Source organism: Syngnathus acus, chromosome 21 (genome assembly GCF_901709675.1).
Source record: "Syngnathus acus chromosome 21, fSynAcu1.2, whole genome shotgun sequence".
Classification (NCBI taxonomy): Eukaryota; Metazoa; Chordata; class Actinopteri; order Syngnathiformes; family Syngnathidae; genus Syngnathus; species Syngnathus acus.
Genome location: NC_051105.1, coordinates 418,855 through 446,458, shown reverse-complemented (window position 1 = coordinate 446,458; position 27,604 = coordinate 418,855). Strand labels below are relative to the sequence as shown.

General features: G+C 56.8%; 4 protein-coding genes and 1 long non-coding RNA gene across 13 annotated transcripts; 4 read left to right on the top strand and 1 right to left on the bottom strand.

Moving 5' to 3' along the window:
* The first annotated feature begins 376 nt into the window (after nt 1-376).
* itprid2 (ITPR interacting domain containing 2) lies at nt 377-13,838 on the top strand. Of its 7 annotated transcripts, XM_037239948.1 has the most exons (23): nt 377-543; nt 2,499-2,576; nt 2,728-2,901; nt 3,545-3,596; nt 4,863-4,912; nt 4,987-5,040; nt 5,879-5,918; nt 6,029-6,118; nt 6,322-6,469; nt 6,561-6,621; nt 7,498-7,599; nt 7,670-7,913; nt 8,022-8,160; nt 8,306-8,357; nt 8,601-8,689; nt 8,786-10,762; nt 10,945-10,989; nt 11,054-11,178; nt 11,381-11,498; nt 11,566-11,613; nt 11,713-11,906; nt 11,949-12,012; nt 12,308-13,838. In XM_037239948.1, the coding sequence occupies exons 2-23, from the start codon at nt 2,501-2,503 to the stop codon at nt 12,395-12,397; spliced, it is 4,032 nt and encodes a 1,343-aa protein (XP_037095843.1). In that variant the 5' UTR covers nt 377-543; nt 2,499-2,500; the 3' UTR covers nt 12,398-13,838. The 7 variants fall into 7 exon arrangements, with proteins under 7 accessions (XP_037095843.1, XP_037095842.1, XP_037095841.1 ...); XM_037239947.1 differs by having other exon boundaries at nt 3,554-3,596; nt 11,713-12,012; XM_037239946.1 differs by having other exon boundaries at nt 7,670-7,904; nt 11,713-12,012.
* LOC119115496 lies at nt 13,740-14,445 on the bottom strand. The gene is made up of 2 exons (XR_005096153.1): nt 14,130-14,445; nt 13,740-14,096 (listed from the first exon to the last, which is right to left on the bottom strand). It is a non-coding gene; the product is annotated as an uncharacterized LOC119115496 (long non-coding RNA).
* Nucleotides 14,446-14,657: 212 nt separating this feature from the next.
* On the top strand, nt 14,658-17,094 carry hpxa (hemopexin a). The gene is made up of 10 exons (XM_037239994.1): nt 14,658-14,803; nt 14,929-14,945; nt 15,178-15,413; nt 15,534-15,687; nt 15,754-15,966; nt 16,034-16,129; nt 16,203-16,333; nt 16,407-16,554; nt 16,686-16,943; nt 17,005-17,094. The coding sequence occupies exons 1-9, from the start codon at nt 14,745-14,747 to the stop codon at nt 16,913-16,915; spliced, it is 1,284 nt and encodes a 427-aa protein (XP_037095889.1). The 5' UTR covers nt 14,658-14,744; the 3' UTR covers nt 16,916-16,943; nt 17,005-17,094.
* Nucleotides 17,095-18,822: 1,728 nt separating this feature from the next.
* Nucleotides 18,823-25,366, top strand: fam160a2 (family with sequence similarity 160 member A2). 2 transcript variants are annotated; one of them, XM_037239958.1, is made up of 12 exons: nt 18,823-19,113; nt 20,422-20,730; nt 21,172-21,597; nt 21,713-21,943; nt 22,029-22,274; nt 22,364-22,531; nt 22,607-22,686; nt 22,763-22,908; nt 22,968-23,858; nt 23,934-24,112; nt 24,193-24,355; nt 24,422-25,366. In XM_037239958.1, the coding sequence occupies exons 2-12, from the start codon at nt 20,590-20,592 to the stop codon at nt 24,715-24,717; spliced, it is 2,967 nt and encodes a 988-aa protein (XP_037095853.1). In that variant the 5' UTR covers nt 18,823-19,113; nt 20,422-20,589; the 3' UTR covers nt 24,718-25,366. The 2 variants fall into 2 exon arrangements, with proteins under 2 accessions (XP_037095853.1, XP_037095854.1); XM_037239959.1 differs by lacking the exon at nt 18,823-19,113 and adding an exon at nt 19,800-19,958.
* Nucleotides 25,367-25,439: 73 nt separating this feature from the next.
* Nucleotides 25,440-27,332, top strand: LOC119115485 (solute carrier family 22 member 5-like). Of its 2 annotated transcripts, none has more exons than XM_037240004.1 (6): nt 25,440-25,724; nt 25,920-26,096; nt 26,164-26,267; nt 26,354-26,544; nt 26,745-26,880; nt 26,969-27,332. In XM_037240004.1, exons 1-6 carry the CDS (start codon nt 25,515-25,517, stop codon nt 27,057-27,059), a joined length of 909 nt encoding a protein of 302 aa, XP_037095899.1. In that variant the 5' UTR covers nt 25,440-25,514; the 3' UTR covers nt 27,060-27,332. The 2 variants fall into 2 exon arrangements, with proteins under 2 accessions (XP_037095899.1, XP_037095900.1); XM_037240005.1 differs by lacking the exon at nt 25,440-25,724 and adding an exon at nt 25,733-25,815.
* The last annotated feature ends 272 nt before the right edge of the window (nt 27,333-27,604 follow it).

Genomic DNA, 27,604 nt, shown 5'->3' with positions numbered 1-27,604 from the left:
GTCGGCCGACGGCTTGCATGGCAGCTAGCTGTTGAAGCAAGCTGGACGTTTGCATCGTTATGGGAAGCAGGTGAACATCAATCGACAAACGTTCACGCGATTAACCAAATCGCAAATAACGTACATGAATTCTTGGGGCTGTAGCAGGCCCGTGAACGCCCCCCTCCCCTTTCATTAAGATTGAGACGGAGTTTTTAATGAAACGAAAATAAATGGATGCTTTCGAATGGAGAACGAATTTCTATTATTCCCCGATTTTCTTGACATGAACTAAATCCCAACCACACCGACAACCGCTTTCCCTGTTCCTTTGAAATACGCAGTTGCAGCTGTAGTACGGCGGTTGTTCCGCTAGAGGGTGCTGTTTCGCCCTTTTGCTTTTGTGCGGGCCATTCAGGAGGAAGCGGAAGCAGGATTGTAGGACGTGAGCAAGTGTTGACGACGACGGAGGAGGAGGAGGAGGAGGAGGAGGACAAGTCGTCTCTTGCCAAATCTTCGACACTTGCGGCCGACGGACGCGACGGACTCAAGGCCAACATGAAGGTGAGCTTCGTTCCGCGCCGCGCCGCGCCGAGCCGAGCCGACCCGAGCCGACCGACAACTTTGAGCAAGTTTTGCCAAAAGTTACTTTGGAGTCCGCCCTCGTCTTCGCCACAAAAGTTGTTGGCGACGTTTTCGGAGGACGCCAACAACTTCCTCGTCGCGACGTTTGAGCCTGAACGACTCGTTTGTCGCATAAGGACGTCCGTCAGGCATTACGCTGCGCTGGGCTGCTCTGGGCTGGGCTGGGCTGGTGGCGTGTGCGACGTCGGTGACAGCAGGCAGCGCCCGCCAACTGCTCCAAACTTGTGTAATCGCCTGCACATAGGTTGCGCGATGACGTCATACGTCATCACAAAGTTACGTCAGTGAGACATGAGCTCACATAAGAGCACGCACGCGAGCCTTAATGGCATCCGCAGACAAATTCATTAGTGACAGTAAATGAAAACGTCACTACCTCGAGTTGACCGACCGACCGACCGACCTGGCTGGCGTTGCACACCTTCCACCATTCCTAAACGTTTGTAAACAAGTTAGTTCACTTGCGTCATGTTTAATGCCAAGATAAACGACTTCGCCATAGCTAGGAAACATTCCAAAGTTTTCACAACTTGTTCGTGACAGTTAACTATGTCATCAAAAAGAAATACAAATTTAGTTCATTTGACAACTTGTTGAGGATACTATCAAGATGATGGTGGTGCCAAGCTACGCATTTTTCTCACCGATTAAGTCACTCCCGTTGCCATGCTCTGTAAAGCAGCGCCATCCGAAGCAAGTGACGTAGTCGTTTGGAAACATTTCACGTGTTCAAAATAACTGGCACCATCGAGATGTTTGCTAGCCAGCCAAACAATTTGGTGAGAAACTGGCTCGTTTGATGCGCTGACTGACTCCATTGGGCTTGAAAACGTTTCACATCATATCAATGTGTGCCTTTCAACATCTTTGGCCGCGTCAAAAAGCGCTGAGTAGGGAGAGCGAGTGGACTTTCCTCTTTCCAACGACCATAACAGTGTGTGACGCATTGTTGTCAAGCATGTTTCCTGCCTGGAGGAGCTCCAACCAGGAGATAATGCCACTTATCATGGCGGTAATATCTTAGCAAACAAGCGAGAGCCACCTTATGGAAGTTGAATAATGCCGGAAAGGGACATTTTCAGATATATAGATAGTCATGAGATGTGATGCTTTGAGAGGGACACTTTTGCCTTTGAGCAATTTGTCGTTATTCATGTTGTTTACACACCCAGTAAATTCGAGTGTTTGTCTGTTTGAATGTCGTTGAGTGCTTCTGTGCTGAGCTGAGGCCTTGAATTTGTTTATGAAGATCTCACACACACACACACACACACACACACACACACACGCCTGACAGGAAGTTGTTGTGCTGGTGGCCGTAAACACTTGTTTCCTGTTTCACACGTCCTCTTCCCAGCGCATCTATTTGCGGCCGTTGCGATGGTTTTGCCGGCCGGCCGGCCGGCCGTGCCACTGGTTCAAACGGTCCCAGTGGCTTCTACGGTCTCCGTGGTCTCCCGTGGCCTCAATGTCCATGGTGGTTCACGGTGGCTTCTCTGGTGGCTTCTCTGGTTCCAGCGGTCAAAGTGGTTTGCATGAGTGCCAGTGGTCTCAGTGGGGATCTGGGTCGTCCCAATGACCCCTGTGAGCTTCAGGATTTGAGTCGGCTCAATGCTTTTAGTGGGCTCTTTGGTTCCAATGATCCCATCCCAGCGGTTCGAGTGGTCTCACCCAATGATTTCATTGGTTCCGGAGGTCTCAAAGGTTCTGGTGGTCTCAAAGCTTCCGATGGTTTGAACGGATCCAGTGGTCTCAGTAGTTCCATCTGCTTTCAGTGCTTCTAGCGCATTTGTATCTGGATATGCCGCTTGTAACGGTTGGGGTCGTCACTACGCTACGGTTCCGGTGTCTGACGCGTTTCCCCGTCCACACAGGTATGCTAGCAGCTGAAGATGTTGCCCTAGCAACCATGGAGAGTCCCGCCATCCTCCTAGACCCAGTCCTGCCTCCAGGTACTCCTTCCTTCCTTCATTCCTTCCTTCCTTCCTTCCTTCCTTCCTTCCTTCCTTCCTTCCTTTCCTCCTTTCCTCCTTCCCTCCTTCCTACCTACCAGGTTTGGTCACATGATCCACATAACTCATTGTTCCCCGTCCGGACGTCCAGATGCCAGCAGCGCCGGGCCCAAGTGCAGCATGGCCTCCCTACGACGGCGGGCCTGGGCTAAGAGTCGGGACTCTACTTGGCAGGAAACGCAAAAGGCCCAGAACAACGGCGAACCCCTGCCAGACTGCACCGGCGAGTCCAACGGGAATCCAAAGAAAACCTCTGAAGAACCAGGTGAACGTCACACGCTGGCTGACACAAGGGGTTGTTGGCACGCTGTGTAGATGTGGCTCCTTGATCTGATTTTGGGAGCATAGGCTTCTTTGGTCTTGCCAATAGATTTGATTATTTGCTCATGTTGATCCATCTGGCTAATGGTATGTGCTTGGTAGTCTGCCTCAGTAGATCTTGCGCTAGGTAGATCTGCTCAAAGGATCTTGGAGATACGTACGTAGAGCTGTTTCCCTCCAAAATAGCTCCATCTTGTTTATGACAACAGCCGCCACCGCCACCTCGGAGGAGTTCCATCTCCTGATTGTTTGCGCACGTTAGTGTGTCGCTAGTTGCTACGCTAAGAGCGGCCAATGCTGTGCCACTCAGATATTTCCCTGGCGCCGCCGCCACAGTGCTTGTGGAAGGGAGTGTTTTGTCTTGCGCTCTTGTTTCAACACGCAACGTGCTGACTCGAGTGCCTCGTTCTTGTCTCCCTAGCTTCATTTAGTAAATCACAAAGTATCGATTGCCGTGCCAAAAGCTCAGTGGGATTCGTGTGTGTGTGTGTGTGTGTGTGTGTGTGTGTGTGTGTGTGTATATACATAGTTTTTGTAAGCAGCATGCGTGCATGGCGTGCTGATGTCTCTCTTGTTGCTTTTTGTAGCTTTGGAAGGACTCACTCCCAACAAGATCACCTGTTGGCTCGACCAATGCAGGTAAGCCCCGACAAAAAAACAATTTTCAAAGGTGGAAAATACAAATTGGTTGAGCAATAGAAGAATGCAGCAAGCAAAAGGAGAGTCGTCGCCCCCTACTGTAGCGGAGGTGTTGATGCGGGAATGTTGCGCTAATGCGCCAAGCAACTGGCCCACACTCTTTCTTTTTCCACTCGCGCTTCAAGATGTGTGCTAGCAGCCTGCATATGCAGTACACGCACACGCACACACACACACACACACGCACACGCACGCTCTAGCCTGTCAAAGACACAAGAAAGAAAGTCAACAAAGGAGGAGTTGCTTCTTCTGTTGCTGAGTCAACATTTATCACATGCACAGCGGAGTCACCCGTTGCCACGGCAACTGCCGCGGGGCCCAACACGGTCGGTCGTCGGGCGGTTGGAGGACGTGTGAATGTGGCGGCTGCGCCAGGTTACGCAAGCTTTTAGAGTGCGCGTGAATTTGTGTGAACGCCAGTGTCTGCATATTCAGAGTGTGGGTGTGAATATGTGCATCAATAAGTGTGTGTGTGTGTCTGTGTGTTCTTGTGAATGTGTGAGAGCAAAAGGTTTGAGTGTAGTTTTGTGCGTGAGTGTAATAGTTGATGGAGGAATCACAATGTCTGTAAATGGAACTGTTTTTGGTGTGTGTGCGTGCGTGGGTTTGCATTCATGTCTCATAGTGTGTACATGAATGGATCATAGTGTGTACGTGTGCTTTTGCTGGCATCCTACTGTGTGCCACATGTGTACATGTAGATATGTGTGCCAGTAAACGTGTAGATATGTTTGCATACATGTGAGAAAGTATGTAAGTGCGTGCGTGCGTGCGTGCGTGCGTGCGTGTATGGCGAGCGTGAAGTTTGTCCCATTGATAAGAGCGTCGACTTGCATAAGCGTGTCTGGCTGCGGCTAGCTCAGTCGCCAAGCAGCGAGTCAATCGAGTTGCGTCCCGTCCAGTCCAGTCCAGTGTAGTTGGCTCCGGTCCGCTCCGGTCCAGTTTAGTCAACATCGCTGGCAGGCACGTAACCTGCTGGACAGGTAAGTCTGGATCAGCTGGCATACACCAGCATGCGTTAGGAAGTTAGCATCACGCAATCAATTTCAAAGCCACTGAAAGGAGCTAGCCTAGCCTAGCCGCTTTACTTTTTAGATAACCCTGTTGTGTGTGTTTGTGTAAACACACATAGATCATAGCGTGTGTGTGTGAATTGTCATTTGTTCTGGCACTCCAACATGTTGCTTTTGTTCTTGTGTTTGTTAGAACGCCGCTGGGAGCGTCGCTGGAGGATCAGAGCGCACCTGCGGGCAAAGGTAAGCGCTGTCTCTGCACAAGAGCAACCAGTCGACAAAAAGGATTGAGGCCGGCGTTTGTCACTGGCCCACAGGGGCGGCGAGGAACGGCTGCAGCTTCGAAGATGACCTTTTGCTGGGAGATGACGGTCAGTAGGGCGCCGGCCAAACGCGAGCGCAGGCGGTCAGGCGGGTGGGCGATCGGCTGCCAGTAGCGCTGGATGGCTGGATGGCTGGATGGCTGGCTGGCTGGCTGGATGGCTGGATGGCTGGATGGCTGGCTGGCTGGATGGCTGGCTGGCTGGCTGGCTGGCTGGCTGGCTGGCTGGCTGGCTGGCTGGCTGGCGCTGGCTGGCGCTGGCTGGCTGGCTGGCTGGCTGGCTGGCTGGCTGGCTGGCTGGCTGGCAAAAGTCATGTTGCTTTGAGGCCAGGTGCACATCCTCAAGGGTTGCTGGGCGGGTAGCAATCAAATCAAGCGACTGTCAAGTCACGTGAGAAGGAGCCTCGACAGGCTGAAAAGAAAACAATTTCATCTTCTCAAATAGGATGTGGCTTTGTCCACATCTTCACTCCACGTCGCAGGACCTTCAAACGTTACACCACTCCCGAATTGGAGTCCATTCGTTTTGAACGGAAAAGTCATGGCTATTTGAATGATAACGGCGTCATGGAAATGTTTCACTGAGAAGGGTCCAGATCCAACCGATTCAAATCGCCCTCTCAAACGGTGCTATTCTCCGATCCGACTTGGTAAGCGGACAGAATGGTATCGCACGCTATGAGCTGGAGTCAATCATCTTGTATCTGAATCTTCTATCAAAGTTGCTCTTGTGTGGAATCTAAATAGCGTAAGTGGATGGCAATTGGAACCAATCTGAATAATCATAGCGCATCAAGCCTGGAAGGATTCCCTTCAAGCCGTTGGAGTCGTTTTCATATCGCTGTGACTCAAGTGCGTCTTTTTTTCCTTTTTTCTTGCCATTGCAGCCGACCAACTTGAGTGCGTCAACAAGAAGACTGGATCCTGGTGAGTCGGCTCGGTCTTTGTTGTCGCGGTCTCCTCGGTGCCGCCGGCTCGGCTCGGCTCGGCTCACTTTCCGTCCCGTCCGTTCCTTCCTTGGGGCTTCCTCGTGGCAGTCTGGGCGCCGATCGCAAGAGGAGTCAGTACAAAGAAAAAGCCCCAAGTATGAACTCCACCGGCTCGGGAAAGAGCAGCACCGTGTCCAGGTAGGTCCCTTGGCGACTTGTGCCACCTACTGGCCCGGAGTTGGCGGTGCGCTCGCTCCCTGCTGCCCCTACCGGTCGGTCGGTCGGTCTGGCTTTGTTTCCATTCCAAAGCGGCGGACAATTGACTTTTCTTGACATTTTTTGAAAAAAGACCTGCTTTCTTGATTTGCCGTTACTGAAAACATCCAACTTTTCATCCGCAGCGTGTCGGAGCTGCTGGACCTGTACGAGGAGGACCCGGAGGAGATCCTGCTCAATTTGGGATTCGGGAGGGACGAGCCCGACATGTCCTCCAAGATCCCCTCGCGCTTCTTCAACAACTCGTCGGCGGCGCGCGGCATCGACATCAAGGTTGACGCGCCCGATCCAAATGAGCTAACGTAGCCTAGGCTGATTTTGTACGGCTGGATGCGACGATGTGGCTCGCTGTGCTCGCTCGCAGGTCTACCTGGGAGCTCAGCTCCAGCGGATGGAGGTGGAGAACCCCAACTACGCTCTGACAAGTCAGTGCTCGCTCACCACAAAGTCGCTGGGCTTGTTTCACTCTGTGGCTTAGCATTAGCTTGCGCATCCATTCGGGATTGATTCCGGTTGCCGGGTCGGCGGTTGCCTTGCCGGGTCGGCAGCAGCCGCACACCACAAAGATGTGTTTGTGTGCCTCCCTCCCTCCCGCACGCTCTCTCGCTCGCTCGCTCCTCACTCTGTCTCCTCACTATTGTGCTCTCCCCCACACTCATAAAGTCCAAAAGACACACTCACATTGTCATGCTACACACGCATTTGTGCGCACACAGGCACACGCACGCACGCACGTCCGGCCGGCGTGATGTTTCCAAGATGGCCGTCTTTATTTAGACGTGAATGTCTGGGCCGTTAAACACGCTGCTGACAAAGTGGCCCTCTTGTCAAAGGAAATCGCCGTTTGTCTTCCGGGACATTCTGTTTTCCCGGGATGGGACGCTTGCGTAACGCCAGCCCCGCGCTGGGAACCGACAACGTGTTGTTCTCCGGGCCACGCGAAGCAGCGGAGTCGGACGTGCGCTCCGACCGCTCGCTCGCTCGCTCGCTCAAGGCAAATGGCCGGCCCGGCGCGCAGCACGCACATTTGCTACGCTTCCTTAATTAGGGCGCAGCGGCGCTGGGCTGAGCTCGGCCCGGCCTGTTCACTGGCCGTCGGCTTTTGGTGGCCCTCCAAGAAAAGACAGAAGCTCTTGATGCTTTGCAGCGCAAGTACATTCTGTGCTTCTATTTTTAAACCCTTCCCCCGTTTTTTTTAGCAGCGAGAAAAATGTCCGAGCCTGACGGGCTGACGTGGAGTTTGAGTCAAATGTCGCTAGCGTTTGATGGCGTGCGTGCGTGCGCGCGCGCGCGTCCACCAGGTCGCTTCCGTCAGATTGAGGTGTTGACCACGGTGGCCAATCAGTTCATCCAGCTTTACGGTCACGTGTCCGGTCAGCCCGTCCAGAACGTCGGCGATCAAGGTAACCGCGGCGACAAGGTTTGTTTCTGCTTTCCCTCGGGCGACGGACGGCCTTTTCCCTTTTGACTCAGGAGGCGGAGGAGAGGCCGCCAAGGAGCGGTCGCCGCCGTCGCTTTTCCAGAGGAAGAAATCTGCTCTGAACGCGGCCGACCGTCTGAAGAAGAGCCTGAGCAAGCACAACCTGGCGGCGGCGGTGCCGACCGCCGAGGCGGCGCCGCCAGCCGCCGCCGACGAGCACGTGTGCAAGAAGGACAGCCGCTCGCTGGCCACCGTCGCCGAAGCAGGCGACAAGGAGCAGCCCGCGAGGCGCCGCCGGTGAGCGCACGCGCGCGCGGCGGTCGCCGCTCGCGGCCCTTTGCGTCTCCATCCTTGGCCGTCTACAAAAGAATAGAAGCCATGTCACAAGCTGCTTTTGCCTTCTAGCCTAAACGGCGAGCCCGAGCGTGATCCGGCGGCGGCGGATGGGAGCGTGCTTGAGCCGCGGGCTCCCGAGAAGGCGGCGGCGCCCCAGCTCGCTCACTTGCGCACAGAGAACACCGGCGACTCCTTCGGCATGGAGGAGGTACGTCTGGCCTTCCTTGTTTTGCACTCTCCTGGTTGCTTTCCTCCTCCTCCTCCTCCCTTCCCAAGCCGTGTACATTTGTTTTTCAACTTTACTATTGTTTTGCGTTTCTTCTGCCATGGTAAAGCCAGCCGTGTCTCCTCAGATTCAGAGCAACGAAGACGAAGCTCTTCTGGCCAGATCGTCCCGAAACTCAGGTGAGAACTCGCATTTCTTCTTCCTTTTTCGGCAAGAAGACAGACGATCCCCGCGTGGCTGTTTGATTTCACTTTCTGGCTTCGGAGGAAATTTCCGCTTACGTAAGCCAACGGCTGTTAACGGGTGGCGCGGGTCCGCTTGCGCGAGAGCGGCCCCCGGAGGAGGAAGGCGGCGCCGCCGCCTCTGCGCTCAGGCCGCGCTCACTCACGCACGCCGCCCGCGCTCACGCCGCTTTTTGCCAGCAGACCTGCTGCGGACGGTGAGCCAGCAGTCGGACAGCAGCGGCTTCGCCGAGGAGACGTCGTCGCTGGACGCCGCCGCCAACCTCAAGGTGGACGAGCGACCGGCAAAACCCTGCAGCAAAAACCTGCAGCACGTGTGGATAAATGTGTGAAAAAGGGCCCTTTCTCTGAACGTGTTTGCTCAGGTTCAGGAGAGCAGTGACAGCTGCGACAGTGAAACCACGGTGACATCGCACCCCTCGCTGGACGCGGCCACGCCCATCTCTCTCAAACAATTGGCGGTCGACTTGCCCGACGCGCGGGCCGAGGAGTCGGAACCCACTCGCGGCGCCGGCCAGGAAAACGGGAGTGTCCACCGGGAAGGGGAAGACCACCAGCCGCTGCTGCAGTACAAGGCCCACCAGCTCCCCAAGACCCTCGCGGCGGGAGGGGAAGCGCCAGAACCTTCTCAAGAAAAGGACCCGCCCCCATTGGATCTGCCGCACTCAGATCCGCCCGTCTTGAAATCGCCATTCTCGGGACCGCCGACCTCGGAACCGCCGTCCTCTGATCCATTGACCTCGGAACCGCCGTCCTCTGATCCATTGACCTCGGAACCGCCGCCCTCTGATCCATTGACCTCGGAACCGCCGCCCTCTGATCCATTGACCTCGGAACCGCCGTCCTCTGATCCATTGACCTCGGAACCGCCGCCCTTTGATCCATTGACCTCGGAACTGCCGCCCTCTAACCCGCCGACTTCTAATCCGCTGACCTCGGAACCGCCGTCTTCCGATCCACCGCCCTCCGAACCGCCGCCCTCCGAACCGCCGCCCTCCGAACCGTCCTCAGATCTGCCCACCCGGGAAGCATCCTCTGATCCGCCCACCTCGGACCCGCCGACTTTGGAAGCGCCGCCGACAAATTCCCCCCGGCATCGGCCATCCCGGGCCGATCCCTTCGGTCCTCAAGCTCCGCCTCCCTCAGGCCAGCCTTTCCATCTCCCCGCCTCAGACTCCCCCGTCCTGCGCGCGCTGATGCGCGTCAAGGAGCGTTTGGGCGACGCGGGTCCGCATTTGAGCCGAAGCGGTCATCGAGGCGGTCTTCCCTTGCAAAGGTCCTCCTCTCTCCCGTCCTCGCTGCTGTCCCCCACCAGGGTGGTGTCGTCGGTGGAGATCCAGTTAGGGCAGCGGGGCCGCCGGGCCTTTTGTAGCCAGCCCCGCTACGCTTTCCGCTACAGCCAGGAGCCCTGCGCCGACTCGCCCACCTGCATCTCCACCCTAGTTATCCCCAAACTTCCCGAGTCTGGCGAGCCACGTGTTCCGGTGCGCTCGCCCCGCTCGCTGAGAAGTGCCAGCCCCCCCACCGAGTGGCCCTGGATCACCCAGAGCGTCCCCGATCTGTCCTCCGCTCAGGAGCTGTTTGGACACTACGGGCAGGGCAGGACCCCCGTCCTCTCCTCGAGCCCTAGCCCCAGAGCGGGGAGCCCGTTGTCCGCCCCCCCTGTGGACCAGTCCCTTCTGTACCCCTACGGCAGCCTCCCCAACCTCCTCCAGCATTCGTTTCCTTTGGGTGGAGCGCCCCACTACGCCAGCCTGTGGAACGTCCCTCTGGGAAGTCCCCCCATTGCGCAGCACCACTACCACACGGCGTACCATTCGCTTCCCCACAGCCCGCCCTACCCGGGTTACCGGCAGGCTTACCAGCAGCTCAGCCCCTGGTCTCCCCCCGCGTGGCATCACGGCCTCGGGAACGGCTTTCATCCGGGTCAGAGTCCCCACCCGGCTAGCCCCTACTCGGGTCACGTCGGCCAGAACCGCAGTTCCCACCCCGGAGTTGGCGACAGCCCTCATCTGGCTCATAGTCACGCTCACAACCCCTACCCGGGTGTCGGCCCGGGCCCCTATCCGGGTCATACCGTGGCTCACGGCCCCCACCCTGCTCTCGGTCCGGGTTACGGCTCGCACGCGGGTCATATTCTGGCTCACGACCTCCACCCGGGTCTCGGTGCCGGTTACGGCTTGCACCCGGGTCACAATCTGGCTCACGACCCCCGTCTGGGTCCGGGGTACGGCTTGCGCTCGGGCTCGAGTCCGGCTTCCGGTCAGCTCTTGTCCGGCACGGAGATGGAGCTGAGGAGGGTTCTTCATGACATAAGGGGGACCGTTCACACTCTCAACCAGGTTGGTTGGTGCTCCGATGTGATTGGTCACTTTTTGTGCTCAAGCCCAGGAAAGCGTAGGCTGAATTTCTGCAGCAAGTGGATTTGAAAGTTGGAAAGGGATTTATTTGTTGTGGCTGATTTGATGGCAAGGCTCGTATTGAGCTCGATTTCCTTTTCCAAGCTTTTCTCTTTTCTCTGCAGCGCGCCGATGCCTCGGACGCGGGTCCCCGAGCTTCCTGTCGACAGGTCAGCGCCCTTCCGCGCCCCTTTGCACGTTTCTCCCCCTCACCTTTTAACCTTTGCCCTCCAGGCCCTGGACGAGCTCCGCCGGAAGCGGCGCAGCCTGGCCGCCTTCCGGGCACAGATGGGCGAGCTGGAGCTGTCCGTGGTCCGCCAGCAGGCGCTGGTCTACAAACACCTGAGCCCCGCTGACAGGTACGCTAACGGCTAGCCTTAGCCTCCATGTGTGTTTGTGTGCGTGTGTGGGCGTATGTGGCAATGTGTACCTATGTGCTTGTTTGTTGATATGTGTGTGTTTGCCTGTATTTTGAAAGGGCCATTCTGTGTGTGTGTGTGTGTGTGTGTGTGTGTGTGTACGTTTGTGCGTGTCCTCGTGCTTGACCCTTTGTGTGTGCAGGCTGGAGGCGGAGCAGCTGGAGTCGCTACGTTCGTCCGTCAGAGAGGAACTGCTGGAGTTGGAACAGCGGCTGGACGACAAAGTGATGGAGCTGACGGAAGAGGCGGGGCCATGCCAGGTAAGCAGACACTCGGCGTAGCGCCGCGCCCACGCCGGCGACTAAGCGGCTTCCTTCCTCTCGGCAGGACGCGGACCGGGCGGCGGCCAGCTCGGCGCTCGGAGCCGTGGAGCCGGTCAGTCGAGCACGTTGCACTTGCCCGACGCTGAATTTGCGTTAGGCAGCACCCACGCACGACCGTTAAAGCTAACCATGCTAAGGTGTGCTTGTGCAGGTGTCAGCACTCCTGAGGGAGCAGTTCATCCTCCAATCGGAGCTGAGCTACGACGAGCGCGCCTCCGTGGCCGGCGGGGCCGCCTCGCCCCGTCGGCCCTCGACGCCGGGTGCGGATCCGGTTTGCGACCCGCACAAACCCGCCGTGTACCGGGCGTCCGTCAATATCACACCGGCGCCGCCCCCTCGTCCCGACAGGCAGCGGGACCGGCTCCAGGAGGATGAGGGAGAGAGCAGCAAAGAGGAGAGATCGCACGAGGCCCTGGGCGACGACAACGACTTGAACCGGCTCGTTATGGAGGTAAACGCGCTGAGGTCAAAGGGCAACGTGGATGGAAAATCATTTACATCATTAAGCTCCAATTGGTGGGGGGCATTGTGTGGTCTGATTTCATCAGTCATATTTGGGGGGGAAAAGAGTCCAACTCAAAATAACAAAGGAATGGAATGGAAAAATAGCCTCCATATTTCAAAAGTGCCCTTTCAATCAAGTTGTAAAATGTTAGATTGGATAAGCTTTATTTGTCCTGCAAGTTGGACTTCTTTCCACTCCCCTCCCACTTGTCTTGTGACGCCGTGGCCTCGTTGTGCTTCAGATCGGTGAGAGCGGGCTGCAGGAAGTGCGGCGGCCGCAGATGTCGGAGGAGCCCTCGCCGCCCGGCCGGGCGCCCGGCCGGAGCCTCTAGCGGCTAGCCCGCCACGTCCGGACACTGCGGAAGAGCAACACTGAATGTCGAGCACACTGCGCTTGGGCCAGAAACTACGCTGATAGCAAAAGCAGCGGCCACAAGCGAGGGAAGCGCTTGCACCTTTCCTCTCTTCTCCTCTCCTCTCCGTGCCTTTCCTTTGCTTTGTTTGCTAGTCTAGCCGCTGCCGCCCCGGTCACTACCAAACCCCGCCAACACTAACCGAGAGCGGAAGGATGAAACCTAAGAGCCAGGACTAGCAAAAAGGCATGTCGGCCGCTACTGTCGGTAACCCTGGACGACTCGACGAGACTCGTAGCAGAAAATTGGATCTGTAAACAGAACCGGGCCCTGTAAAAAAACAGAGTAGGTATTGTGGAAGCTAGGGCTACAATCACTAGGGATCAGCAAAGACATGATAAGAAAATTAGACCGGGACCAGGAGGCCAGAAGCCAGGACCGGTCAGACCTACGTACATCCAAGAGCAGCACTCCAACAGCACCTTTTTGTTTTTTGATCAACTCCTCACCACGATGTCACGCAACGACGCCAGCGACGAGTGTGGCATTTGTGCCAATGTAAGATTGTGTGAGAGAGAGAAGCCACTGAGATTTTGCTCAGCGTATGACATTATGCGTGCGTGCGTGCGTGCGTGCGAGCGTGCGAGGCAGAGACATTGCTTGAGAGAGAGTGATTTTGTGAGCGCGTGTGTGAGTGAGCACATGTCTGCGCAAAGTTGACGTTTCCACGACCACCGTCGTCATGCTTGAGAAAGGAATAAGCTCGTTAGCATTAGCGGCAGTGAACCAATTTAGTTCTGGACCGGTGACACGTTAGCGGCTAGGCAGCTATGCGTCAACGCAAATGTTGCTAATCTTTTGTGCTAAAATGCTACATGTTAGCCACCCGAGTTGAGAAGACATTGAGCAAAGCGTTTTAGCAGGTTAGCTCGCCTGCATACAAAGTCATTAACTAGTTGAGCAACTTATCGACGCCGCTGGTTCCTTTACACACCAAGTCAGAAGAAGAGAGTTGGGAGAAAAGTTACGTGTTAGCCAACGTGCTAACCGATTAGCATCATCCGGTTGGCCATTTGTAAGCCATTGGGTACACACTGTAAGCACAGACGCTGTTAGTGATGGAAATGTGGCAGGTTGTGCAAGTTGTCACGTTTGATTGAGGCTGAGCAAGCGCTTCACAGGGGTCGGGCTAACACTGAACGCCACCATCGCGTGGCCATCTCCTCTAGGGATTGATAATCAATGATTTTTAGATCCGCTGTGGAGTCATTGCAACGCGACATACGACTTCACTGGTCCTTCACTTTGTGTGTTTCTTTTCCATATTTGTGAATCACACTCGTGGAAGTTGCGCCTTAATGCGGGGAGGGCTCACTCGCTAGAAATACGAAGAATAAAACAGATGTATTTATTTTCATTACAACTGGCTGCTGATTCTTCTTTCTGCTTTGCGTTACGTGAGCGTCGGGCAAACAGTGAGGTGACCTTTGGTGAGTTTGTTCGAGGCCAACGCCGGCCGGGTTAAACTGGGATGACGCACGATGGCAGCTCAGCGGAGGGGGGCTTCGAGGGTCGGTCACGTCGCGTAACTCCTGGAGCAGCGAGACCACGTGCCTTATGAAAATGGACGAGAATGAAGTCAGGCTTCGCTCCAAACTCCGTTCCACTCACTCACTCACTCACTCACTCACTCACTCACTCACTCACTCACTCACTCACTCACTCACAAGCCTCCTGATTTCGGCAAAATCAGTCGATTGGAACAAGCTGGGCCATAAATGTAAGTTCATCAAGCGTGCCAAACGTACCGATGGGGCGACGTGACGCCAGGCCTTTGAAAGGGGTGAGCGGTATCCCCAAGCGGCCATCGCGCCCGCCCGGAGACCAAGGAGAATGCAAGCGCTTGATTTGCACGCGAGCGTCGGCACGCCGGACGTTGACCGTCCCTCAGCGCGCGCCTTGACGCTCGGTAACTTCTGTTAATGTTCACTGCCCAGGGCCGTGTTGTACAATCGGTGACCCGCCAGTACGCCGGGTTAGTTACCTCTCTTAGAGGACCTTCTGGAAGCTTCCGGACCCGCTTTGACCCCAGCGATGCGACTTCAGGAAAGCGGCGGTGGCTGGGCAAAGCGCGTGGGGAAGCGTGTGTCCCCACGCGTATTGATTTGTCCTGCTTGCGTAACCCCGCTCGGGTGTATCTTGAGGACACGGCATTCTGGATCGAACGGGTCCGGCTCGCCGCCCCCGCACCTGGCCTGATCCGATAAATGGCCCGGGGAGCCGTGGAGTCGCCACCTCCGGTCTCGCTCACTCCTGTCAGGCCGTCATGAAGATTGCGCTCGCCACCGTCCTGTGCCTTTGCTTGGCCTCAGCGCGGGCCGACCAGTAAGTCCTCCTTCGCGTTTGAAGCATTGCCGAGTATGGCCAACCAACCGGAGGAAATTGTGCCAAAGATTGACTTGGTTTGACACCTGCGTGACGCCTCTTGCTTTTCTTTTCTTTTCCCGCAGCCACGATAGCCATTCAGGTGAGTGAGCTCCAACCTGCGGTTTCTCCTTCTTCATCATCTCCAAGTTCCCCAACGCGACTCGTGCGCCCTTGGTGACGCTGTCCCAGGAGACGGCGGGCTGGGCTCGGGTGGCGCGGTTCCGCTTTGGAGGCACAAATGCCTCGTCCCGACGTGGGCGCCACGTCGCGGCTCGGCGCTAACACAAGCGCGTCTCTCTCTCTCTCTCTCTCTCTCTCGGCGTGTCGCGCAGACGCCCCGGACCGCTGTCTGGGCCTGGAGATGGACGCGGTGACGGTCAGCGAGGAGGGCATGCCTTTCTTCTTCAAAGGCCACTACCTGTTCAAGGGTTTCCACGGCAAAGCGGAGCCGCTCAACGGGTCTTTCCCCGAGCTGGAAGATCCCAACCACCCTCTGGACCACCTGGATGCCGCTTTCCGGATGCACTTTGAAAACGCCTCTGACCATGACCACCTTTACTTCTTTGTGGTACGCACGCACGCACGCACGCACGCACGCACGCACACGAGCCGTCCTTTGGAGTCGCGCCTGGCTGGCTGGCTGGCTGGCTGGCTGGCTCGCACTCAGCCCGCCTTTGTTTCTATCCAGAACGACAAAGTGTTTGCCTACTACAAGCACAAGTTGGAGGAGGGCTTCCCCAAGACCATTCCCGAAGTGTTCCCGGGCATCCCGGACCACCTGGACGCCGCTGTGGTATGTCCCAAGCCGGACTGCGATGAGGACGAAGTCATCTTCTTCAAAGGTTGGTTCTCGCAAAGACAACATAAGCCCCCCCCCCCCCCCCTCCTCACTCCCCCTCCTCCGACAGAGCACGAAATCTACCACTACCACATGGGCAACAAGGCAGTGGAACACAGAGAGTTCAAGACCATGCCCAACTGCACGTCGGCCTTCCGCTACATGGAGCACTACTACTGCTTCCACGGACACCAGTTCTCCAAATTTGATCCCAAGACTGGAGAGGTCCACGGCAGATACCCCAAGGAGGCCCGCGACTTCTTCATGAAGTGCTCCAACTACAGTAAGTGCGTCAGCGCTGAGACTCGCTCGCTCGGAGGTTTCGCTTCTCTCAATGTTGTGCATGGCAGGCGACGAAACCGACATGGTGGAGCGAGAGCGATGCAGCCACGTTCACCTGGATGCCATCACCTCTGACGATGCGGGCAACTTGTACGCCTTCAGAGGTGAGAGAGAGAGAGAGAAAAATGATGGAAGCGGCGCGGTGACTGAGGCGGCTGGCGGCCCTCCTTTGCCCAGGTCACCATTTCCTGCAGAGAGACGGCAACAACGACATGGTGAAGGTGGACACCATCGAAGCGTCCTTCAAAGAACTTCACAGCGAGGTGGATGCTGTCTTCTCCTACGAGGACCAGCTGTACATGATGAAGGTTCGCCCCGCTTGCCGCCCGTCTCGGGACCGACCGGACCGCCGACGGTAACGTCACGACTCCTTGTGCGCAGGACGACCAAGTGTATCTGTACAAGGTCAGCGAGCCGCACACCCTCACCGAAGGTTACCCTAAAACCGTCAAGGAGGTTCTGGGTCTGGAGGGCCCCATTGATGCCGCCTTTGTCTGCGAGAATGAGCACATTGCTCACGTTATCAAAGGTCGTTTTGAAAAGCCCTTCCTTCCTTCCTTCCTTCCTTCCTTCCTTCCTTCCTTCCTTCCTTCCTTCCTTCCTTCCTTCCTTCCTTCCTTCCTTCCTTCCTCAACATCCCCATCGCCTTTGTCTTTTCAGGCGACCACATCTACGATGTGGACCTGAAGAAAACACCTCACGAGGCCACCAACGAGCGTGCGTTGACTTTGATCACAAAGGTGGACGCCGCCATGTGCGACCCCCACGGCGTGCGCGTGGTCGTCGGAAACCATTTCTACCACTTTGATAACATCCAGCTCTTTGTGGCCGGACGCGCCATCCCGGAGCAGCACCGAGTGTCTATGGACTTGTTTGGCTGCGACCACTAGTGGCCACCCCCTGGGCGACTTGGATCTAGCTTTGGACTGGCAAATCTGTCAGAGGCAGACTAGTTAGTGTGTGATTTTCTACACTGCTGTTGTCAATAAATGTGAGCAGAAGCACTCTGCCTCTTGTCTTTGCTCCGGATGGATGGATGGATGGATGGATGGATGGATGGATGGATGGATGGATGGATGGATGGATGGATGGATGGATGGATGGACGGATGGATGGACGGATGGATGGATGGACGGATGGATGGACGGATGGATGGATGGACGGATGGACGGACGGACGGATGGGCTTCCACTCAACCATTTCCACAGTCTCAACATGTGTGCACGTGTGTGTGGCCAGTGTCCAAGAGCGTGGCAGGTAAATGTTAGCAGATGGTCTCGGCTGCCGCCCCTATGGACCGGTGACCGCCAAAACTACTCCCGCACATGTGACCTTAATGCCCCCCCCCATCAAACTGACAGCACACCACACACACTCAAGCAGACAAAAGTTGAACTGTGTGTGTGTGTGTGTGTGTGTGTGTGTGTGTGTGGTCAGTGTCCAAGAGCGTGGCAGGTAAATGTGGCTCCGCTTAGCAGATGGTCCCGGCCGCTGGCCCTATGGACCAGTGACCGCCAAAATGCCCCCCATCAAATTGATAGCCCACTCACACACACTCAAGCATAGAAACAATGAACAGTCTTTGTGTGTAAGTGTGTCTGTGAGTTCTGGTGGAATGGTATTATTTTGTGACTTTTCTTGTCAATTAATCGATTGTTGAATAAGGATTTTTGGACGGTCGAAATCAGGGCCGGCTCTACGCAGGGGCAAGAGGGGGCAACGCCCCCTCAAACAGATGTCCTGCCCCCTCGAATCAAACTTTTAGAAGTGAAAAATCCGCTGATAGAAACACACGTTAATCAGCCCCCTCTCTTCTCTCATGTCGGTGCAGTGTGTGTGCTCACACAGCCTGCTGTCAGGACTACGCGCCCCTCCGTAAACATCCAATCACTGTGAGTATGCAAATGAGGCAAGACGCAGCCAGAGAGTGTCAAGTTACAGTCAGCGCGGTAGGAGTTGGAAGAAGCAGTAAAAACTCCACCAAACTCGTCGTAATGACCCGTGATATAACTAATGATTAACGACAACTCAAATAATAGTTAATATAACATTCATATTATATGTTCCCCCCCCCCCCCCCCCCCCTGAGAGATTGCCACCTTATTGAGGTCAGGGGGTTTGCGTGCCTCAGTGACCCTAAGAGCAATACCAGCAGAAGCTTTAATCTTCAGGTGGGACACCCAAGCTGGACAGGTCTTAGTGTAGAGGCCTGACAGAGTGCAATCCACTTCTCCAGGTTGAGATCTGGACACACAGCTAACAACTGCCGTGAAGAAAACACTAACAGTGTTAAAAATGTGTAAAAAAAAAGAAAAAGAAAAGAACATGCCCCCTTCACATTTCTGACTGCCCCCTCTTATGTGCATTCCTAGAACCGGCCCTGGTCGAAATGTGTTCCGTTTTCCAATTGTTAAACGAAAAGCTGGAAACACCGCCTCCCCGCGGACGGAGAAGGTATGGCTTTTCAACACGTGAATATCTGCGACCCGTGTGGAGTGTGTGCGTGCGCGCGCGCGTGTGCGTGTGCATGTTTTGAAAGGCGTGACGTTGTGTCAAGTATAAATCCCCGTGTCTGCTGATCCGCAAACGCACATCCATCAATTAACACACAAAATTTGATTCGTCGAGAAACAAACAAAAACTCATGTGAAAATCTCAAATGTCTTGTGGATCTGAAGAAATGTACACGATAGTATAGAGAATCAAAAGAACCCACGCAGGGGAAAGTCGCGGAGGGGGGCATTTGTTCGAATCATTGGGAATCAAATCCCGCCCCATATGACGTAGACGACGGCGGGCGGGCGGAGTCGCTCTTACATCACCAAGATGGCGGCAGGCCGAAGATGCCTCTCAGCTTGAGTGGTCGCTTGATGCCCGTGTACGTTCCTCCGTCCCGTTGGTCGCCGACAGGATGCGGCGCACCTCTCTCTCTCTCTCTCCCTCCCTCGTACCGAGGCGCCGCGGGCCGCCCCGCAGCTTGTGTCGGGCGCCGCTCTGACGTTGTGGCTCTCATCTCGTTGCCGCCTACCGCTCGTCGCTAGCCGCTAGCCGCTAGCCAAGCCTTCGCTCGATCGGGCAGCAAAACAAGGTGAGCCAGGCCGGCCGGCCAGCCAGCCAGCCAGCCAGCCAGCAGTAAACACTTGACACGATCATCTATCTTTCTATGGCGAATGTTCACTTGGGGAATGAGCGGAAGCCAAGGCCTTTGGTCGGTCGCGGATGCTAGCTGACGCCGGAGTGTTTCCCATTTGTTGCCTGCCACAAGACAAGCAGCAGTCAGCAATGCTCCTTCGCGGGGGTCGGTCGTGCCCAGACCAGCCCGCGATCTGTCAAATCCGCGATAGTGAAATCGCCTTATAGATTTGATTTTTTTCCTTATTCCTTGAGTCAAAAACAATTGTATCCTCAATATAATGATCCTTGCTACGCTACAGGATTTTAAAAAAGTCATTATATTGCATAATAGAGATTTTTTTTAAAGACAGTCGTAATCGTCTTCAAATAATAAAGGTATATTTTTTGAGAAACAAGTCCAAGTGTTAGATCATTATTTTTACTAGATGTGTGGTTTATTTATTTATTTTTCTCAAGAAAAGGCATTGCTCAATTTGACCAAGTAGATAGATGTTTGTCATATTTTCTGTCCAAAAATCTTCCTGAGGCAAGCAGTCCTGGTCTTCCAATTGTATATTTGTCATTAAAAAGCAAATTGTCCTTGAGGGAAAAAAAACCCGGCAGCGGCATGAAAAGCATTTGATGGCTGCTTCTCTGTGTCGGCAGCGGCCAACCGGCCGGGCCCCACCTACCTCACCCCACCCCGGGGTGCAAAGGTCGCACAGCTCGGCGCTCGCTTCCCCAGGCGTCAAGTGGCAACTGTCTTGTCCAGCTCGGCGGTCCTGTCCAGCTCGGCCGACGAGGCGTTTGCGTGCGCCGGTGAGTGCTGCTGACTTTTTCCCTCCGTCTTATTTTTTTTGCCTGACAAACTTGCTCTTGAGCTGCTCTGTTCAAAGGCAAGACGAAAGCGGTTTAAAAGTTAACTCGCAGACGTCACGGCTGGCGAGAAGAGGGCGCGGCGCGGCGCGGCAGCAGAGGGCGCCGAGGGTTTCACCGCTTTGATATCAGCGCCGCTATTGAGTCAGAGACAAAGATTTGGGCCGACTCGTTCGAGTAGTGCGATGGCGTTGACCAACAGAGTTTAGGCTGCACCAAAGCGGTCGCCGTCATTCTTTGGATCAATCTCGCAACGGCGCCTTTTTTCCTGCTGTGAGGCGGAGTATTTCGACCAACGCGGGCCGGGCCTTCGTGCCAACTTCCAAGCCGTAGACGTCCGCGCCGTTTCTCGGGCTCGCTCTATATGGCGATGATGATGACGGTGGTGGCGGTCGTGTGTCGACAGCAAGCATGGAGTGGTCCTGGCTGCAGACCGGATGACGGGTCGCAGCACTTCCTGCCCGTGAACCTTGGGTGGCGACGACGAGCGCAGACCGAGCCCCGCCCCGCTCGCCCCCCCCCGTTGGCCCTCAAGCGGCGTGGCCTCTGCCCGCCGGCTCGTCGTGGCCCAGAGATGAGCTGGCTGGGCAGGTTGACGCCACGTGCCGCCCCCGCTGCCGCCCGCCCGGGGCGGGGCGCCGCCCCCCACGAGGCGCCCTCGTGCACCGCTGACCCTGAGACCTGCCTCATGGTCTTTGAGAACCACTGGAGACAAGTGAGTGCTTTGAAGACAAGCGGACAGCTTTTATTTGGATCGTTTTTGAAAAGCTTTTCTCTCAGAAAGATTCTGGTCCCATTTTGTCAAAACGTAACAACGTGAAACGGGTCTCAGTTTACTTTCTTGCTTTGTCAGAATCAAGCGGTTACTTGATGAGGCATCCTTTTTCCGACAAGAAGTGGCCTTTTTTTTGTCCTAAAGATGAAATGTGTTGATCTTGCTCAAGAGGAAGTCACACTCGCTTATCGAGGCGGACCGTCCGCCGCGCTGGCCCACCGCACATTTGACGTGCAAGTCACGTCACGTCGGGCAACAATGGTTTCCTGAAAAGAAAAACGGTCATCTCGGCAATGCATCAAATCTTTTTGGACGTAAATATCGCGAGAGCAAAAAGGTTGAAGTGGAATTAAAGGTCTTGTTTTCTTTTTTTCTTTTCAGTTGTGGCGCGTGCTGGAGCAGAGCCAGTCGTCGCGCTCCACAGACGACCTGATAGCGGTGAGGAACCACACGGACCAGATGTTCTGCCTCCTGGCCGAGGAGCGCCCCCCCCCAAGCGAGGGCGACCTAGGCGGCCAGGACCAAGACGGCGAGGGCCGAGGCGGCAGCGGGCCCATCCTGCAGCTGGTGATCCGCGAGCAGGTGCTGGAGCGCCTTCTCCTGTGGCACCTTGACCGCGGTCCCGACACAGACAGCCTGGGGGCGCTGCTCAAGCTCTTTGAGATGCTGGTGGGCCAATCGCGGCAAGCCTTGCTGCGCCGCCCGGCCGTCCTGCGCCCGCTGCTCAGGCTGGTCGGGGCTTGCGCGCCGCCAGACGGCGGCTGTCCCCCCGCGCTGGAGAACGGCCTGGTGCTGCTCCTCAATCAGGTGAGGGAGAGAGAGAGAGAGAGAGAGAGAGGGAGGGAGGGAGGGAGGGAGGGAGGGAGAGAGAGCAATCCAAGCAATGTTTGAAGGAAAAACCTGACCGCAACCTGGCCCGCAGGTGTGCGCGTGGGTGGCGCGCGAGCCGGCGCTTCTGGAGACCTTGCTGCGGGCGGCCCCGGCGCCGCGGGGCTCGGGCGACCTGCCCGTCCTCTCGCTGCTGGTGCCCTTCATCCACCGCGAGGGCGCGGTGGGCCAGCAGGCCCGCGACGCCTTGCTGCTGGTCATGGCCGCCTCCGCCTCGGACCGCGCCGTGGCGCGCTACATTGCGCACAACTCCTACTTCTGCCCCGTACGTATGTGCGTGTGAGTGGAAAGCGCGCCCCCCCCCCCCCCTGAACGCTCCCTAACTTGGTGGGTCGGTCGGTCATCCGCAGGTGCTGGCGACGGGCCTGAGCGCGCTCTACTCGTCGCTGCCCCGCAAGATGGAGGCGCGCGGTGACGACTGGCACGCCCTGCGGCGCGAGGACTGGACGGCCGTGTCCTCGCTGGTGGTCTTCATGAACTCGCTGGAGTTCTGCAACGCGGTGGTGCAGGTGGCCCACCCCGCCGTGCGCTCGCAGCTGCTGGACTACCTGCACAACGGCTTTCTGGTGCCGGTGGTGGCGCCGGCCCTGTACAAGGTGCTCGCTCGCTCACGGAGACGCCGGCGGCGTAGCGGCGGCCCCAAACTCAATTTGATTCGTCCGCGCTTTGCCGGTGTGGTGTGCAGTCGTCGGTGGACGAGATGATCGCCAGCACGGCTTACCTGGACCTGTTCCTGCGCAGTGTGAGCGAGACGCCCCTGCTCAAGACCTTCCTGCGCTTCATCCTGCTGCATCGCCTGGACAACGACTCCATTCTGGACACGCTGCTCGCGCGCATCGCCAGCAACTCCAGGGTGGGTGTGCCATGCGTGGCACCCGTGTTTGGCGCAAGTGCTTGCTGACTGAGCACGCGCCATCCTGTCTCGCAGCTCTGCATGGTATCCCTGAGCCTGTTCCGCACTCTGGTGTCGTTGAACTGCGAGGACATCATGCTGCAGCTGGTCCTCAGGTACGTACGTACGTACGCACGCGCGGCCGGCGGCGGCGGCGATAGACGGGCCGTGACCTGGTCTGCCGGGCCCCAGGTACCTGCTCCCGTGCAGCCACGTCATGCTGAGTCAGCGGCGCGCCATCCGGGAGACCGACATGTACGGGAAGTGCGCCGACAAGTTCCTGTCGCTCATCCCCGAGTGCTGCCGGACGGCCGTGCAGGAAGAGGATCCTCCCAAAAGTGAATGTTAAGCACCTGCTTAAGTGTTTGCAGAATTTGCTGAGTTTGTCTGTCCACAGTGGCCCACGATGCGGTCGGGGACTCCGGCGGCGGCGGCACGCCGACCAGACCTAGCACGCCGTCCCGGTTGACCTTTTTCATCCGCCAGCAGAGCAGCGCCTCGGGGGGGCCTCCCGGTCCCGCCGACTACGAGCGGTCCGCCCCCGACAGCCCGGCACGCGGCGGGCCGCGGCCCACCGTCGCGGCTTTAGATCGGGGCTACCTGGACTACCTGAAGGACGCCCGACGAGGCGTCGAGCTTTGTTCCTGGGCCTGCCGGGACTGGTCGGCGCCCTACGACGGCGAGAACCCCTGTGCCGGCGCCTCGCCCCCGCCCTTGCTGGCCGCTGCCGCGTACCCCGAGCGCCGCTCGGCGCGGTCCGAATGGAGCGGCTCGGAGCACGACAGCGGCGAGTGGGAGGTCACCATCGGCCAAAATAACTGCATCAGCCTCACGCCGCGCTCCAAGAAGCGTGGTTTTCAACGCCAACAGCCGCTTGCCAAACCCGTTCCTCCGCACCTCGGCCCCGCCGCGCCTTTAGCCGCTTCCCCACCGGCGCCAGACAACTCCCGCGAAGCCTTGGTCAACGGCGCGGCGGAGCCGAGCGAGCCGCGCCCGGATGGGGACAGAGAGCTGGAGGCCAAGAAGGTGAAGCGAGACTCAGAGCAGCGCGACGACCCCCAACAAAATGACGCCTCCGGCCAGCCTTCGGTGGAAAGCCTCATCCGGGAGCGTCTGGAAAACTCTCCCGATGACGGGGAGGCCTTCGGCGGGGAGCTGAAAGAGCTGGAGCGGCGCTTGGACCCGGAGGGGAAAAGGTCGGCTCCCGACGACACGGAAGAAAGTTCCCACGGGGTGCTCTGTAGTCCCGCTAGACCTCTGGCTCAGGGCTCCTGTCAGCCGTACACAGGTAGGAGCCCCCCCCCCTAACCCTAACCCCCCCCCCAAAAGGTGAGCCACGTTTGACTGATGCGCGCGCGTGCAGGTCCGCTGATGGCGGCGCTGCTGGCCAAGATGGAGAACATGCCGCACAACTCGTTGTACGTCAACATCCTGCTGACGGGCGTGGTGGCGCGGCTGGCCTGCTACCCCCAACCGCTGCTGCGCTCCTTCCTGCTCAACACCAACATGGTCTTCCAGCCCAGCGTCAAGTCTCTCGTCCAGGTAAGGAGGATGAGATTCCCAAAGTCCGGCCCGGCGAGAGCTTGCTTTCTCCAGCCAAAACTCGGGCGCTCTCCCCGCAGGTCCTGGGTTCCGTCAAGAGCCGTATCGAGGCCTTCGCCGCCTCCCGCGAGGACTTCCCCGCTATGCTGAGGAAGGCGCAGCAGTACCTGGTGGCGCGCGGGAAGTTGGACCGCAGCGAGCCGCCCGGCGCCGTCCCCCCCCTCCGCCGCTCGGATTCGCTAGGTGAGCACAGCTGTCAAAGGGGCCGGCCCCGCCTCGCCGACTCAGCACGTTCTTCTCTTGTGCCAGTCAAGAGTCGCAAGCCGTCCCTGAGCGACCTGATCCTCCGCCACACCAACAGCCCCGCTCGAAGCCGCAGCGCCGCCCAGATGGCCCTGGCCCACGTGCGAGTGGGCGGCCAGACACTGCACAGCGCTCTGTTTGGCAGCGGCGTGTCCAATCTGGAGAGGCAGGCGGAGGCGCTGCGCGTGAAGAACGCCGTCTACTGCGCCGTCATCTTTTGCGAGTTCCTCAAGGAGCTGGCCGCCCTGGCCCAGGAGCACGCCGTCGCACTGCCCTTCGCCGCCACCGAGGCCGAGGAGTAGCCCGAGGGGGCCGGCCCACGTGGAGGAGGAGCGGCGGCGAGACGTTGAGACGTGGGATTCCAAGATGCCATCGATGCGGATGGGCCTAGCCGCAACCAGGGCCAGTCGCTCGCCAACACTTTTTGGTGCTAACTGCCAACAGGGCACATTCATGACCTTTGCGTCACGGAACACCTTTTCATGTTGACAATGGACAAAGGGAAGACGAGCTTTTAAGACTTTGGTCCATTCACGTTAGTGCTCTTTCACACACACACACGACGCACACGCACACGGAGGATGAGCAACTCAAAGGGATTTTAGTTTGGACGCCGCGCTTGTCTCGTCCTTTATTGCCAAGTGCGATCGGTCCAGTCCGCTCACTCCCTCGACTGGCCTTTTTTTTTTTTTTTTTTCCCCCCCGCCTCTGCGCCAGCCACGTTTGACTTTGTTCACCCGATCAAAAGTTTCTTCCATTTTGCAACTATGCAAAAAGGTGGAGACAGTCAGGTGGACGTGTACGTATTGGAAGAAAAGAAAAAGGCAAATGGCGGAAACGTTGAGCATATTTTTGTATGATTGTCAGCGCACGTGTGTGAGGCTGCGAAACAATCTGTCAGCAAAACACTAAAGGGAATGTTTTTATTAATTTATAAAGTTTGCAACAGGCTCCTTTTGTGCGTCTGATCTGTGATTGGCTGCCTTGGACACACATTTGCTGAGCCGGAAGCTTTGGTAGAGGGGAGGAGTCAAGCTCCTCCAAAGCAAGCTTTTGAAAGCCGCAGCACGGCCGTCTGGCACGGTACTCGGCGGTCTCCATGCAGCCGGACTACGAGGACGCCGTGTCCTTCCTGGGCTCTTGGGGTCCCTTCCAGAGGCGAGTGGTCTGGCAGCTGTGCCTGGCCGCCCTCCCCTCGGGCTACAACCTGCTGTCCAGCCTCTACCTGCTGGCCACGCCGCCGCACGTCTGCCGGATCCCCGACAACAGCCTCGGCCCCGAATGGACGCAGGTCGCCGTCCCTATGCAGGTCAGAACCGGCCGGCTCGGGTTTCTTCTGGCCTCATCTTCTGATGGTGTGCGAGGTTCCTCCAGACATTGCTGTTTTTCAGTTCCTCCAAGTGCGCAGTTGAGCAAATGATTGACCGGCCGAGTGTCCGGTCCGGTCCCAACCGCTCTCCTCACTCACAGCGGGTGGAACATTAACGGGATGTTTGTCGCTCAGCTGGTCTCCGGACGCTTGGAGCGGAGCAGCTGCAGTCGCTTTCAGCTGAGCCGCATTCAGAACCTCAGCGCCTCCGGTCTCAGGTCCCATGCGCCGCTGTCCAGCCTGCCGCAGGAAGGCTGTAAGGACGGCTGGACCTTCAGCACGGAGCACTACCAGTCCACCGTGGTCACGGAGGTGAAGCGGCGAGTCGCTTGACGTTTAGCACGGCAGCTGGCTTTGATGCTGCCTCCCTCCCTCCCAGTTTGCTCTGGTGTGCGATGAGCAGTGGAAAGCGCCTCTGAGCACTCTGGCCTACTTCCTGGGCGGACTGTGCGGATGCTTCATCTCGGGCCAGCTCTCCGACAGGTAGCGCGGTCGCTCACTCTGGCCCTGCTCGTCCCGGCCGGCCGGATGCCGGCGTGACAAAGAGAACAAACGGCTTGGCTCAGCAGGTTTGGCAGGAAACCCGTTCTGCTGGCTTGCGTGGCCCTGCTGGGCAAGTTTGGCATTCTGGCCGGCCTGAGCGTTTTGTACACGTACAGCGGAGAACTGTACCCCACGGTCATCCGGAACACAGCCTTGTCCTCCTGCGCCACCTTCTCACGACTCGGATCCGCGGTGTCGCCCTACATCCTCCAACTGGGTCGGTTCCATCTTCACTGGCTTGGGCTTTCGAATCTTCACTAGAGTCTTTTCACTTGTTTTCATTGGGGTCTTCATACACATCTTTGAGGGCTTTCCATGAGGGTTTCCCTGGTGGTACAAGTTCTATGATGCCACTGCATAGATGTCTGTGTGCATGTCATGTGAAATGTTGTGTGTGGGTGTGTGTGTGTGCGTCAGGAGTGTGGTACGAGTTGTTGCCGTGGATCCTGGTGGGTTCCTTGTCTGTGTTTGGTGTTGTGCTCAGTGTCTTTCTGCCAGAGACCTTCACACAGCCACTGCCAGACACCATTCAGCAGATGGCCACCATGCGCAAGTATAGTTTATCATCATCATCAGCAGCATCATCATCACAGTACTCGGTACTGAGTCCTGTAATGCTGCCGCTGCTCTCTTCTCCTCAGATGGCCATGTTCATCCTGTGCTGCAAAGCATGATGGGAAACCCTCTGAAGACAATCCTGGACCAGAGGTCATCTGGACAACTCACTTTTAATACGCGCACACATGCGCCCACGCTAGAAGATCTTTAGTCCTCAGCTTGATATTTCCGTTTTCTCAGTTTGTCCACGAGATAGAGACAAAACAAACCTCCAGACCATGACGCATTCACGGACACAAAAAAGATTCGTGGAAAAGAAAAAAAACAAAACTAGTGGGTTGATTTGCGATTAACGTTCATCCCTTTGTGATCCACTTGTCCTATCACCATAATACAATTTCTGATGTCAAATGAGGAATGGTTCATTTGATGTGAGACTTGACGTTATGAAAAAAGTCAACGCACTTCACTATAATACGTATCTAGAGAACAATCTAAATGAACTCATCAAAATTGTAGTTGTTTTCGATGGACGCGAATCAACGCAAAAAGAGGAAGTTTCCGATTGTATTTGAACGTACTTTTCAATGCTCCCGCCCCTGAATATGTGACTTCCTTTAGTCAATGGATTGTTCTTCAAAATAAGACAACCTACGTTCACATCAGCGTCATTGGCGCAGTTTCACGCCGATATATATTTATATAAACAATATAAACCT

Coding starts and splice junctions, on each gene's coding strand:
- LOC119115485 (XM_037240004.1), top strand. CDS start 25,515: ATGCAGCCGGACTACGAGGACGCCGTGTCCTTCCTGGGCTCTTGGGGT. Junction 26,097..26,163: donor AGTCCACCGTGGTCACGGAG/GTGAAGCGGCGA, acceptor CCTCCCTCCCAG/TTTGCTCTGGTGTGCGATGA. Junction 26,268..26,353: donor TCGGGCCAGCTCTCCGACAG/GTAGCGCGGTCG, acceptor TTGGCTCAGCAG/GTTTGGCAGGAAACCCGTTC.
- itprid2 (XM_037239943.1), top strand. CDS start 2,501: ATGCTAGCAGCTGAAGATGTTGCCCTAGCAACCATGGAGAGTCCCGCC. Junction 6,470..6,560: donor CGCGCGGCATCGACATCAAG/GTTGACGCGCCC, acceptor GCTCGCTCGCAG/GTCTACCTGGGAGCTCAGCT. Junction 10,990..11,053: donor CCCGAGCTTCCTGTCGACAG/GTCAGCGCCCTT, acceptor TTTGCCCTCCAG/GCCCTGGACGAGCTCCGCCG.
- hpxa (XM_037239994.1), top strand. CDS start 14,745: ATGAAGATTGCGCTCGCCACCGTCCTGTGCCTTTGCTTGGCCTCAGCG. Junction 15,967..16,033: donor CATGAAGTGCTCCAACTACA/GTAAGTGCGTCA, acceptor TGTGCATGGCAG/GCGACGAAACCGACATGGTG. Junction 16,555..16,685: donor CATTGCTCACGTTATCAAAG/GTCGTTTTGAAA, acceptor TTGTCTTTTCAG/GCGACCACATCTACGATGTG.
- fam160a2 (XM_037239958.1), top strand. CDS start 20,590: ATGAGCTGGCTGGGCAGGTTGACGCCACGTGCCGCCCCCGCTGCCGCC. Junction 21,598..21,712: donor TGGTGCTGCTCCTCAATCAG/GTGAGGGAGAGA, acceptor CCTGGCCCGCAG/GTGTGCGCGTGGGTGGCGCG. Junction 21,944..22,028: donor ACAACTCCTACTTCTGCCCC/GTACGTATGTGC, acceptor GGTCATCCGCAG/GTGCTGGCGACGGGCCTGAG.